This window comes from Cheilinus undulatus, linkage group 2 (assembly GCF_018320785.1).
Source record: "Cheilinus undulatus linkage group 2, ASM1832078v1, whole genome shotgun sequence".
Taxonomy (NCBI): domain Eukaryota; kingdom Metazoa; phylum Chordata; class Actinopteri; order Labriformes; family Labridae; genus Cheilinus; species Cheilinus undulatus.
The window spans coordinates 18,619,997-18,634,948 of NC_054866.1; the positions used below are offsets into that span (position 1 = coordinate 18,619,997).

The 14,952-nt window shown below is 37.2% G+C and overlaps 1 protein-coding gene across 2 annotated transcripts in view; it reads left to right on the top strand.

The window, feature by feature from the left end:
• The first annotated feature begins 10,516 nt into the window (after positions 1–10,516).
• sorl1 (sortilin-related receptor, L(DLR class) A repeats containing) overlaps positions 10,517–14,952 on the top strand; it is a 132,146-nt gene continuing 127,710 nt past the window's right edge. The window contains exon 1 of one of the 2 annotated variants that reach the window (XM_041800923.1): positions 10,517–10,838. In XM_041800923.1, coding sequence (XP_041656857.1) covers positions 10,518–10,838 — 321 coding nt within the window. In that variant the 5' untranslated portion in view covers position 10,517. Of the gene's footprint in view, positions 10,839–13,541; positions 13,615–14,952 lie in introns of those variants that run through there. The other variant, XM_041800932.1, reaches the window with a different exon arrangement.

A 14,952-nucleotide genomic window follows, 5' to 3' on the forward strand; every position in this document is an offset into this window, starting at 1 on the left:
CTTGAAAAGACAATTCAGATTTGTTTCTTTGTTGACATTATCAGAAGTACCGCCCCTTTTTGATTTGGTTGCTGAGTGAGAAAGAGGTGACATTGATGAACAAAGCACTGTTCAAAAAAGTAAAATTCTTTCTTAGGAGAGCACTGAAAGCTCAGCAGCAATAACAGCCAATGCATAAGGTAAACACTGGGCTATATCAGCTTTGTATAGAAATTGACTGCTGCTAGTGCTAAAAATGCTGGCTGTGGACCCAGGCCTATATTTCTGTGCTGTGGAAAAATTTAGAAGATGTTTGTTATTGTTTCTGTAAAAGCATATTAATGGCACTGAAGAGAATAGCCATAAATAAATATGGACCTACTTTAATAGCCTGTTAATATGTTTAACTCATTACTAAAGTAGATTTTTTCCTTCTTTAAAGTTAATTAAGTTACTGTCTTATTAAGAGTGTGAGAAAATTAGTAATAATGTGGCCCTCTTGGTAACTAAGGCTGCTCATCCCTGATGTAAAGGAAGCTGTGGGAGCTAAGCGTGGCACACCTACACCCTCTTCTGGCTGGACATTTGACCTTACATAACCTAAATGCCATTTCTGAAATGCATTTGGATGAATGTTTAGCAGAGAAAAGTGTAATCAGTGGTCATATGAACAGTCCTGAAACAATACAACAAAGTTTATTTCTATTAATTTAGTTTCAATTCGTCCTCTCTTCCTATTGTGTTTTGTATTCTAAAATTAAATTATCAACTGAATCCCTCTTTACATAAGCAACAAAAATGACAGGGTGCAAAACTATTTTGTAGTTAAGTCACTTTTATTTTTAATAAACTGATAGAAATACATTTGTTTGTACAGAACTTCTTTTTAATTTTGTTCCATTAAGAGTGTCATAAATCATTTTCACTTATCTTAGTCTATATGACAAAATGTAGGCCCAGTATGAAGAAACAAAAGTAAGGTTGTTGTAAATTGCATAGCTACTCATGTATTCAGTTAATTTAATTTAACCAGAAACATACAACAGGTTTTTGTCATTCTTCAATATTTTAAAACAATTCCAAAAATTGCCAGAGACTTTATCAATGTCTCTTTTTTGTTAAGTGAGCATCAATCAATATTAATAAATGAACTGACTACACAGCACTACTACATCTGAACAAAAAAACCCACTTTGGGTAGAATAAACAGGACTGTTTCATCCCAGCGTGGTAAACCTAGCCCTTCAGCTGATCAGAAATGAGAGCCAATGTTTGCCTCAGATGATTTTTCTTCTCTTTAAGGAAAGACTCCAGGTGTCGAGCTTCACTCAAAATGCCATCCAGCTGCTCCATCTGAGAGGTGTCTGCTGTAGCGCTCTCTCTACAACAAACCATTGATAATTACTTCAGTGTTACCTAATACTAAATTGCTGCATCATATTTATATCCTGGGAATCCTGAGGAGCAGATTTGCATAATTCTGAATTTGTACAGCAGTTTAATGTTAGGGATATAGCTCACAGTTCTAAGTATATTTGAAGTTTTCAGTATATTTGATATTGAAGTTTAGATCTCTCTAAGTCTAAAGTAGTCTTAGAAACCACTTACCTTAACACTTCAGCAAATTTTGAGAATAGCATGCTGACCTCTCTAGTTGCACCTGTTTGGGGGGAGCAAAACAAATGCAGGATGCTGCAAATTTGTTGTTTTATCAACGTTTCACTGATTTTATCTATTTTATTGCTTTTTGGTAATCAGTATTTAGCTGTGTTGATTGTATTTCCTTTATTTATGAGCTCATCAGATTTTTTTCTCTTTCCTATTTTTTTCTGTCTCTGTTCTTTATGAAGCACGTTGGGCTGTTTTATTTTTTTATGTATAAAAAGTGCTATACAAATAAATGCTTGGCAATTATTTTGAGCAGGCAAAAGTCAATAATACATTTCAAAAATGATCATGTCCTGTCTAGACACTTTTCAATCCTGCGGTTCAATTTCACACCTCTGATTAATTTTCTGTCAAACTTGCAGAGAGCTCATGTTCCTTCCTATCAGTCTAAAATAATCTTCGTTTGTCAATACAGTTGTAAGGATGAATCATTATGTTGTGAACCTTCCAATGTGAAACTTCACATACCTGCACCTGTGGTGTCAAATATATCAGCTGGTTCTCGCATCGATGGTTTGAAATTGTGTTTCTTCTTCTTTGGAGGAGATTTGTCTTGATTTGGACATGACTGTTCCATCTGTAGAAAATTATTTGGTTTAATTTATTTTCTTTTTTAGTTAAAGAGATGATCTGTATCATTTCCAGAACAACAGGCACTTTTGTAACTAACAGCTTTTTTAAATACTTTTTGAGCCTTTTCGCCTGTATGGAGAGGAAATGTAGCGGCAGAGTGTAGAATTATATGACATCTCTTATTATCTGACCCCTGACATATTTTCTCTGTTTCAAAAAGAAGAGTGTATTTCCTGTGCTGTCATTGAATCAACAGGACATCATTTTTTTCTTCATGTAAAAGCATCTTTTCTCATAAATGATGACATTTACTTCCCAGATTAGATACTATCATCAGCTTCTCTTACCTCTTGTGGCATTGTCTGTTTAAGGCCTTTGTTGCTGTTCATGGACCTCTTGTTTAGTGCTGGTGAAATCAGATTTCCTGCCATTAGTATTGCTTCTTCCATTATTAGGTAGTGTCCCTGAAATGTGAAATTTTATTAGACAGTTTGGTAAATATAAAGTCTCTCTCATTACTGTCAGAGTCATATAGTCTGGTTCATGCTGCAATTTAAGTATTTTCAACCTGCAAATTGCAATCAGCTTCTTTGTATGAGTAAAGGCAGTTTGTTAACCTAAAGAATCCTTTAAAAAACAGTTATAAAGTAAAAAATGTATCTGATGATGTTCAAGTTACCTGATCATTTCTATTTGTCAGAGGTGGAACAAGTACAAGACTATTGGACTCAAGTAATATTAGTTACTTTGGTTCAGATTTACCTAAGTTAAAACAGAAGTACTGATCGATAGATCTACTCAAGTAAAAGTAAAAAGTAGATGATCCAAAATTTACTCAAAATACTAAGTAGCTACTTCTAACACCCAAGGGGCTTATAAAGTGAAACATGATCTCTCCTTAATGTGTAAAAACAACAAGAAAATATGAATCTCCATCCAGGTTGGTTATTATAAGGCGTGACCTAGCCTACACTATATTACCACAGCTATTTTGGGTAAAATGTGGAATCATTCTCTTGCTATGTGCTACTGAGTGTCATGTGTTGTCAAAGCCAAACTACTGGCCAGTTTCATGTTGGCAGAAAGCTTCGGCCTCCTCGTTTTGGCTTCTAGTGCTTAATTTTGAGGATGTAAAGTAACATCAGCATGCTATCATTATCGGCAGATATTTGCTTAAGAATGTAAATATTAGGGTCAATGACATGTAAGGCTTAATTCAATTGCAGCTGCGCTGCCCTACATTTGCAACTAATTTCTAATCTAACATGCAAATAGTAAGACACATGTTGTTATTTTTACTCTTGTTAGAAAGTGTACACATATATTTTTAGAATAAAATCAAGAATTTTATGATCAAATTAATTTTTAGCAGTTTTTCATTGGTTGAACCACCTGTCATAGAAAGTGTACCTGCCCACTTGTGACTGGAAATAAATGCTTTTATCTTTACTTGAAAAGGGTCTACAAACCATTTTAATTTCTTATGACTGTTAGCTGGAGTAAAAAAATTATAAATCATGCTACAATTTGTTTTCATCTTCATTTTAAAATAATATACCAAGAATAAGGTTGCGCCGCCATGACATTTAGGAACATGAAAATTCTGTGACATAAGTATTTTTATGATCTTACTAACTTTGTATTGGGAAATTTAATCACCTTTATTCATTTCAGAGATTTCAACCATAAAACCATGCCAAAGTATTATCATTTGAATGTCTGACAATTAAAATGCCATTTAAACCATGTCAATAATCCAGTCATTCATTTGGATGGTCACGCCACCTGACAGGTTTAGGGTTTGAGATCCCAAAATAAAAAATGAATTATTTGAATTAAATATACCAAGCATATTTTTATACAAAGAAGGTTTTGTATAACAAATCCTTATATATACAGTGCTTAACAGATTTATTAGACCACCCTAACCTTCACCAAAGTAAGGTTTATGCCACAGCTGCCCTAAAATTACAGCATTGGTAATTACCAGAATCATTTTTTATGTTTCTGCAATGGTTAATACACCAATATGTGGAAGCTCTACAACCCAAATGATATATTTGATGCTAAAATAGAATTATTATTGTTATTCATGAATTTTCAAATTTACTGATTTACTAAAAAATGAAAAAATAGTAAAGCACATTAATATTTCTTGACTAATATGTCAAATTATAGTTATTTACTTGCATTCCTAAACAGAAAAATGAGTTATAGTGGTTGAATGTTACGCTTGATTCATTTCTGACTTCTCAGAGAAGGCCAGTGATAATGATGATGGACAGCCATGAGTCTTTTTGTCCAGAAATGTGTAGTAGTTGCTGAGAAATAATTCTTCTCTGATTTTAAATATTCTCACAGGCATATTACAAATGTGACACCTATATAAGAAAATCTTATTTTGCTAAAAAACTCAGCTTTGTTGTACATCTGGAAAACAGGTAATATTTCTTGATTAATATGTCAAATTATAGTTATTAACTTGCATTCCTGAACAGAAAAATGAGTTTTAGTGCTTGAATGTTACGCTTGATTCATTTCTGACTTCTCAGAGAAGCCCAGTGAGCCGGCTCAAATTTGGGTGAATTCAGTTTGAAATCCCTTATTCCTGTTCAAGATGGTAAAACATGGAGAGCTGACTGAAAATGAAAGAGTCCGTATTAAAGCACTTCATGATGCTGGATGGTCTTTGAGACAAACATGACAGGTGGTCTAATAAATTTGTTAATGACTATATATATATATATATATACACACACACACATATATATATACAGTCGCGAGAAAAAGTATGTGAACTCTTTGAGATTTCTTGGATTTCTGCATAAATTGGTCATCAAATGTGTTCCGATCTTCATCTAAGTTACAACAATAGACAAACACAGTCTGCTTAAACTAATACTGCACAAAAAATGATATGTTTTCATGTTTTTATTGAACAAAACATGTAAACATTCACAGTGCAGGGTGGAAAAAGTATTTGAACCCCTAGGCTAATGACTTCTCCAAGAGCTATTTGGAGCCATGAGTCAGCCAACCTGGAGTCCAATCAATGTGATGAGATTGGATGTGTTGGTTAAAGTTGTCCTGCCCGATAAAATACACACACCAGTTTTGAATTTGCTGTTCTCAAGGAGTATTGCCTGATGTGAACCATGCCTGGCACAAAAGAGCTCTCAGAAGACCTACGATCAAGAATTGTAGACTTGCATGAAGCTGGAAAGGTTTACAAAAGTATCTCTAAAAGTCTTGATGTTCATGTGTCCACAGTAAGACAGACTGTCTACAAATGGAGAAAGTTCAGCACTGTTGCTACTCTCCCTAGGTGTGGTCGTCCTGTAAAGATGACTGCAAGAGCACAGCGCAGAACGCTCAATGAGGTGAAGAAGAATCCTAGAGTGTCAGTTAAAGACTTACAGAAATCTCTGGCACATGCTAACATTTGTGTTGACAAATCTACAATAAGTAAAACATTAAACAAGGATGGAGTTCATAGGAGGACACCATGGAGGAAGCCACTGCTGTCCAAAAAAAACAATTGCTGCATGTTTGAAGTTTGCGAAAGAGCACCTGGATTTTCCACAGCTCTACTGGCAAAATATTCTGTCCATAGATGAAACCAAAATTGAGTTGTTCAGAAGGAACACACAGCGCTATGTGTGGAGAAAAAAAGGCACAGCACACCAACATCAAAACCTCATCCCAACTGTGAAATATGGTGGAGGGGCCATCATGGTGTGGGGCTGCATTGCTGCCTCAGGGCCTGGACAGATTGCTGTCACTGACGGAAAGTGAATTCCCAAGTTTATCAAGACATTTTACAGGAAAACTTAAGACCATCTGTCCGCCAACTGAAGCTCAACAGAAGATGGGTGATGCAACAGGACAACGACCCAAGGCATAGAAGAAAATCAACAACAGAATGGCTTTAACAGAAGAAAATATGCCTTCTGGAGTGGCCCAGTCAGAGTCCTGACCTCAGTCTGATTGAGATGCTGTGGCATGACCTAAAGAGAGCAATTCACACCAGACATCCCAAGAATATTGCTGAACTGAAACAGTTTTGTAAAGAAGAATGGTCCAAAATTCCTCCTGACCGTTGTGCAGGTCTGATCTGCAACTACAGGAAACGTTTGGTTGAGGTTATTGCTGCCAAAGGAGGGTCAACCAGTCATTAAATTCAATGGTTTACATACTTTTTCCACCCTGCACTCTGAATGTTTACATGGTTTGTTCAAGAAAAACATGAAAACATATCATTTTTTTGTGCGGTATTAGTTTAAGCAGACTTTGTCTATTGTTGTGAATTAGATGAAGATCAGAACACATTTTATGACCAATTTATGCAGAAATCCAAGAAATCTCAAAGGGTTCACAAACTTTTTCTAGCGACTGTGTGTGTATATATATATATATATATAACAACAAGATGTATATATATATATATTTATATGTATGCACATTTTGTCAATGACCCTTCTGCAGATATTTATTGGTTAAAATCGGCTGTTAATATTCACCATGTGTATGAAATGGCCAATAGATTTGTCTCAACTTAGGTCTTATTCTTTGTTCATCCTCATTCTTTTAAAGCGTGATGTAGCAACTGAAGTTTTAGACCTGCTCTGAACTATGTATATGAATACTGGTATTGATATCAGCACTGGCTAAAATTAACCTGTAAAACCTGACATGTTTGATAATGGCAAAAGTCCAACAGCATGCATCCCTACTTAACTTAATTTTTTACTCAGTATTTGATGTTTTTAAAAATTAAGTGAAGAACAATAACTCCTTCAAAATATGCTTAGGTAAAGGTAGGTATAATTAGAAGAGGTTACCAAAAAAGTGCAAAAAAAAAAAACTCAATCACAGTAATTTAAGTAAATATAATACGTAGCTAAGTTTCCACCCCTACTATCAGTGCAGCAATGATCAGTCAATTGAAAAATGTGTTACTTCAAGAAACTATTTTCATTATGAGAGAATTTCACCAGTATTTTTCATATGAAAAACTGTCACACATTTGCTAGTCCAAATGTCTTAAATTCAAGTATCTGCAGCTTTCTCTATAACGTAAGACAGTAAAACAGTCTATATTAAAAATTTGAAATAAAAAAACATCTGAAATCACCTCTTAGTTGGACTAACACACCTGTTAAAGCTGTATTTCCCAGTAAAACACAACTCAAATGTTTATTCAGCCACACCTACCACATTAATTCATCCCTAAACCTTTATATCGTAAAATGCGTTTGAAAAAGTAGCCACAGAGTTAGAACAATGATAGCAGGAAGTTAAGCTAGCTGCTAACCTACCTGCCTAAAATTTTGCACATACTAGCTAGCTATGGTTTGTAAAATAACAGAAGCTAACCTCTCTTTAACAACCACATTTCTGAGTCAAAAACTTATTGACAGAGGTAAACTTTACCGTAAACTGAAGGCTGTTTTATCGCTGGTGTTTATAATATATAAAAACATAAAGTCAAAACAACCGTTAGAGCACAAGCGCGCGCCTGGCACGTGTTGCATTCAAAGGTACTCGTAAATTCCGCCGGTTAGGTTCAGTAGGTTAACTTATCGACCCGTTTACCACACTAGGGAAAACGATGATCCGTTTTTAACCAGTTCCCCCTTTTCTCGTTAGATTATTTTCATTAAAATGTGATTAGTTAATCAAATTATTGTTTAAGTAAACACACACAATGAATTACCACTAATTTGCATTTTTATTTAAGTTAGAGTGAAAAACAAAATAACACTATAGCATTTTTGCAGAGCCTACACTATGCAAACTATGTGCTGATTATTTAAGTAACTGTATGACTAATTTTAATATGGTTACAGGGAGGGACCTGTAAGGGGACCAGCCAATCCTCTAAGCAGGCCTGATGACAATTTAAGCCTCAACAATGGATTTCTGACATGTCAGAAACCTTGGTTGACAGACATAGTAGTCTGAGTGTGTCAGTTGAAGGCAGGACATTTTTGCCCCTGCAACCCCTCACATGCAATGTGTAATGCAAAGAGATGGAATGGTTGCGCAGAGTCAGACAACACCGATCTATCGTTTGAGATAGTAAAGGGGGAAATGAGCTGGCATTGTGTAACGCCAGAGTTGGTTAGGCAGAACGAAGCTGTGTGTGAATGTCTGAGAGTGTGTATTTGGAGCCTCTTAGTGGCTTCTTTCTTGATGCAGAATTGAATTCAAAATCAGGACAGTACAATTATGGTATTACGGGTCCAATGTGTAAGTTAAAAGTGTGGGCCTGATTTCTGCTGAGCTTTGGTATGGCACCATCTCAGAAGTGATGAGGCAAGTGAATGTGGAGATCAGCACAGATCAAAGAAATTGGAAGCACTTAAGCTAAATTCAAGTGCATCTTTTAAGGGTCTTAATACTTATGTAAATGTGATATTTCTGTTTTTTATTTTCAATAAATCTGCAATTTTTTCTAAAATCCTGTTCTCACTTTGTCTTGATGGGGTACTGAGTGTAATGAGAATAACACTGTAGCATTCAGCTGCAACGTAAGAAAAACAAAAAAGTGAAGGGGGCCTGAATACTTTATGAGTGCACAATATATTCAATACTTTTATAGTGCCATAATTAAATCTGCTGTCATGTTGATTTGCACTATGGACAGGCTGCTCAAATATCTTCAAGCTCTATGGTCGCCTTGAGTCTAACAAGTTCACCTCTCTTTCCAAACTCTATTACTTAGGAGCAGGCCTTCTACAAAGTTACTCTACAACCCATAATGAAATCTCTAGGGCTAAAATTCAACCAGTGTTTGTTATTGCAACACAGGCCAGCTTTGTTTTGCTGTGGAAGAAGTGGAAGTCCAATCAATATCCAACTAATTCAAAGGTTTTGAAGGAAATAATGTGATTCTTTGAGGATATTTGTGAATGCAATCCCTGAAGAGAACAATCAATATAAATAAAGTCGACCTTGAAGGGAAACCATAGAGACTTAGGACTAACACTGTTATCATGTTACGCTGAGTTTGACTGTAAACAAATCATATATTTATTCATTGTATCACATTATTGATCTACTATATCTTCTAAAATGAGTAAAAACAGCATGCTTTGTAATTAGCCTTTCTCATCCAGTAAGCATTGTTGGCAGGAGACAGTAGATCTGTGACCACTGAATTTTTAACAGCAATTTAAAACACATTTCAGTAATTTTTTCCCCACATGTCACAATTTGGAAGTGCAAGAAAACTGCAGAGTCCACTTAGGGGGCTGGCTGCAAAAGCCAATGAAGTCCCATAGATACCCACTCAAAACAGAAAGAAACACGTTTACAGCCTGGTTCAGTATCTTGTTCGGTCTTCAAAGCTCATGTCTAACAGCTCAAACTGTACACAGGAAGAATTTCTTAAAAATAATTCATTCCAATTTCCTGAAGGAAAATACAGCGTTAGGCTGACTTAACTGGCGTGTTGTAACTATTTACCAAGAGGCTTAAGATCTGTTTCGCTACAGCTCTTTGCCTGTAGTTGGGTTGACCTGAAGTTAGATATTGATCAATCTCGGACCCAGTCTGCAATCACTGTCTGTCCTCATTGGATAGATGCATCATACCTCTGGTGAATTTTTCCTCCAATCTAGTGAGGCAAGAGTAGGAGTAAAATGCCTTACAGGTAAGAGTGTATTTTTCTGTTTGGTTTTAATATCTGCAATATACAGCCTCATAAATTTTATTCATAAATTTTAGCACAGTATGCTCTCAGTGTATGAAAAACTCAATTTTAATGACATATTAAGCTGATTAAAGAAAGCACTAGATGGGTTTGAGTTTAAAAGTATAAATGATGGCTGACTCAACTTGAGACTTCACCCATGGTTCACTGTACCTCCTCCCTTCAACAGTTGCATTCACATTTTTACTTGTTTAATAAATGCCTGTTTTATTGTATCTGTTCTATTTAAATTATCATTTGAACCTTCCCTGCTACTCTGCCTTTGTGTTGCTGCAATGCTGGGGGTTTCCCATGGGAATCAATATATTATAACTTAACTTGTCTTAATTTTTATGTCGTCTTTATTCATTTTAATGACACACTGTGAATGTTTTTTCTTCGTCATAGGAGACATGCTATGGCGCATTGGTGGCATGTTGTGTGGCTTTGTTTACCGCAGCACTAAGCCAACTAAAGCATATTATGAAGTGAGAAGTCTCGTGTTTCCCGACATTCCCATGGTCTGTTAACGCAGCATGAAACAGCCCGACTGCCAGTAGAAGGAGCCCTTCAGTCTTACCTAATCCAAACATACACAAACATGGCGATATCACAGGCAGGCAAGATGCTGTGCTCCCTTCGCTCTTCGTTATATTTATTAGTCTTCTGGGTTGCTGGATTTAATGCTTCGACCCTTCGTCTTCACCCGGAGCAGCGTTACATGCTGCCGCAAAACAGAGGATTTTTCACAATAGAAGCAAATGAGGATTTACGGTGGGGAGGTGGAGGAGACGCCGCGGCTCCAGAGCAGTCTCTGGCCGCTCGCAGCGTCGCTGAAGGCGGGTTGGACTCCGGCGCCCTCCCGCTGCAGCGAAGCCGCCGGAGCACTGGGGAATCGACCATGCCAAAGGTGTACGGCCAGGTAATTTAGTACATCCTAGTCATACTACTCTATTTAATTTGTGCATCACCTCAGCATGCCCTTAACTGATAAGGGTGTCTTGAAAAAAATTACGCAAGCATCTGTGTATTTAACTCACATCAGTGATCGCACCTTATAACGAGGTTTGTGCTGTCTGCAGAGAAAACATCGAAAATAAGTGACCTGTTTAACCTCAAAGTAGCACACCCAAGGCACTGAATATAAGAGGTCAGTCGGTTTTACCTGGTGTTTTCAGTGCAAGATATTAAACAGCTGGCTTAGTAGGCTTGAATTATCAGTTCAAACCTAGGTAACCTTTAGGTCTGTTGTAGCGACCTGCTTGTGGGATCCCATGAAATTCTCACAGGATGGGGATAAAGTGGCTGCTACGTAGTCTTAATTTCGACCGAAGTTACCAGAAAGCCCTGGAGATTCTGTGAACGCTGTCGCTTATGTGCCACCAGGTGTTTTATGTTCCAACAAACAAGGAAACCCAATAATGTGTTCCCTAATGGTGGATGTGAACGGAGGAGCACTCAGGGAGGAGGGCGATGCGAGAGTCATAGGTGTGAAACATATGCCCCCAGCTGTTGTTTCTCTGACAAACAGACTAACAGATCAGCGAGAAATAAAAGTTTATGTACCGGTGCCACAGACTCAGTAAATGCAAAGCAGTTCTGGTAAACAGTTCAGGCAACTTAAAGCCAACATTATGGATTTTCCTTTCTGTATTTAATGAACAGCTGCTTTTATCCAATCTAAACTTAAGTTGTCCTTTGTAAGTAAACATGAGCAAAAATGCCTTGTATTGACACAGAGACAAACTGGTTTTAAAGCCAAAAGCGTCACAGGTTTCCATTGAGGCAATGTAGCCCCTTATAGTGGATATTTAATTGACTTTACACATACATGACTCTCCGAATGAACACAGAAGGCTCTTTAAAACAACTTCACTGTAGAACACAGGGTTTTTACAGTCAGCCTATCCTGCAGCAGGGACTGTCTGTTTGGCTGTGATGCTCTGCAGACAGTGCTCAGATGACTGTAAATCATGGGGCCATGCACCCTGCATAAAATGACAGCATTTTTGAAGTATCCCAAGCATTGTTTCCTGCTTTAGATTTTCTGTTTTAGCATTGTTGCACATCTCCGTTACAGTTTTGACTCTGAGATGTTAGTACTGGACAAATTTTAAGCCAACTATTATGATTTGACCCCAAACATACTGCACAATAAACAATTCTGCGAAGGAACGCAACATAAAAGACGACTTTTAATGCTCAAATATTGCCGCAGTTGTTGGTAGCACCCTGTTTTGTTAAAAAATGTTCCTTCCTCATTAATAACCTTTGCACCAGTCTGGGAGCTGCTCCCACTATTCGCCCTAACTCATTTCCTAATTGGTCATAATCAAACATTTTAAACTCTTGAGTAAGTGTTCTTTGTTATTTGAAAACGCAGCTTACTTGTACCCCAAAGAAAAAATAGGCTCTCATTGAAGAAACCCCTTGTCTCGTTATGCCCTCATGCCCTTCTCATAGCTTGTCTTATGGCCCTTCATTGCTACTACAATCAAAACAGCACTGGAACCTTTAACAGATCCAGGCTCTGTTTTTAAGCCAGCTAGGTGTTGACAACAATGATGCTCTATACTGATGTCACATCGGACCCCACATTTCAACAGTAGAAAAGAAATGAAATGCAGCAAGAGCTAGGGCATCTCTAGGGTTTTCAGATTTATTCGGGATTCCCACGGGATGGGAGTCATTTCACTGTTCGATCATGTGATTGGAATGAGATGAGAAAACAAGTAAGCGGGAAGAGGCGTGAACCTCTGTAACAATGGACCAATTTTTATATCTAAATATGCATATGCAGTTTTTATGCTTTGTTGTTAGTTAGTAGTTTTTTAGTGGAAAATGTACAGAAGCACAGCTCTTTGACCACACTTGGCAGCCATTTTGCTTGTAGTTTTTCTTTCAGTGAGACTGCAACGCAAGTAGGGATATTCTGATACCATTTTTTCCTTCCTGATATGATTCTAATACCAAGGTGTTTGGTATCGGCCGATACTGAGTACTGATCTGATACCAGTGTGAACTTTCTGGACTGACTGTGCAGGCTAGTAAATAATTTTAGACCTACATTTGACTCAGAACATGGCTCAATGATTAGAATCATAATGTACAGCATCTCTGTGAGCCTAAAGTTGTTTTTCTTCTGATTATTGAGCTTTACTCCTAAATATTAAAATAACAATAATACAGGGGGCTGCCTCACAGGCTCTCACAATCTCTAAAATTGAGTTGAAAAATAAACAGAGTCACTTCTTGTCATGTTTGACAGCACAGGTCTGGAAGGCATTTTAAAGATCACATTCAGAGAAAAACTGTCATGCAGCCACCATTTTTTGCGGCTGCAGTGGGTCCTTTGATCCTTTTGCTGCAGTAAAAACAGTAGCCCGTGCATGCAGTGCTTTCTGGCAGCAAAGAATAATTGATTTCCAGTTAATAGTGCTAAAATTTAGCATGGCTAAACAAAGCAAAATAAAGAGCTAAATTAAACAGTGTCGGATCGATGCATAAACTCGTGTACTTGCCGATAACAATACCTGCATTTTCAGCAGTATCGACGTATTTCAGATACTGGTATCAGAATCGGAACAATCCTAAATGCAAGTTGAACAAACTACACTTCCCACACCGGACACAACACTGCAGCAACCGGCACTTTCTCCAGCAATGCAAGCCGCAACCCTTCTTTGACATAGAGCAAGGTGAGTGCAGTCAGTTGGATGAGGCAAAATGTGATTTAAAATGAAAAATATGATGGAACGATCAATCTATCATGCTTAATAAATTTAAGGGGAAGTCGCAAATTTTAGAAAAGTACAGGAGAGTTGAGCATGAGGGCTTATCCTTTTCTGGCATGTTACAGTTTTTTTCTTTTTCAGCCAAAGGTCTTGAGTGGAAAGTTGGGAGTTATTCTACTGGGAGTGGGATGGAGCAGGACTGTTTTTTTTTTTTTAATTTACTCTGGTTTGGGATTGGGATTGGATGGGAGCGAAAATCCTCTCCCATGTCACTCGCTATCATCAAGCAAGAACCTCCTTGCACCAGTATTCCATATTAATAGGGCTCAAGTATGCTCTAAATATGACAAAGATAAGGAGAGAGCTTCTGTCTGTACTTTGCATGTATATAATCCAAATTGCATCATGTTTTTGGAAGCTTGCAGCTATGCAACAAATGTTCGAACCAGACCAACAAAACACAACAATGTGATTGGTTGGCTAAAATCAGATTCTTTTGTTGTCAGCACAAGGAGTCACTTAACTTATTAACATTTTTATGTTAAAATCAATAGTGATTAAAAATAGCTGTTAAATTTCAATGATAATAGCCAAATGTCTGTTTGCATTTTGCTGTTTTAAAAGATGTAGAAGAAGATAAAAGAGGCAGCTCAATTTGGAACAACACTATCCTACCCCTAAGTGCTATGTACTGCATATACAGCAGTAAAGTATAAGCTAGCTACTATTAATTCTAGCTCTCGCTGGCAACCACCGCCACACAGGGCTTCTTTATCTTCTGTACTCTACCACAATATAATGACACTCCTTTAGGTGCAAATTCATCCACTCTCATATATTGTTTTACATTTTATTATTTGGCTGTTAAATCCTTATTATCATTTAGATGTTGCCATGTATTCTCAAAGAACACCTAATCCAGAAGGGTAATGTCTTGCCCATAGCTGTTGAACTCTTTTAACCTCCCAGCATTGTGAGGCTATTGAGCTCACTCTGACAACGCCGTGATGGAAAAAGTGTAATGAAGCATCTCATAACAAAAGGCAACAGAGTCAATGGCACATGATTGCCTGAGAAAACGGTTCACTTCCACGTAAAGGCAGAGAGCTAGAGCAGCAGAGTCACTGTGAGACTTCCCTAACTGTTCTGGGAACTTGTTCGACGATTAGGTCATATACAGCCGTAAAGAGGACATTTTCTGTTCCCTAAAGGTTAGGGTTTCGAGGTAAATGTTAGAGTGAAAGGATGAAGTTTGTTGACCTTTGGTAATTATTTATAGGAAAAAAATTATGAAGAAGTTGG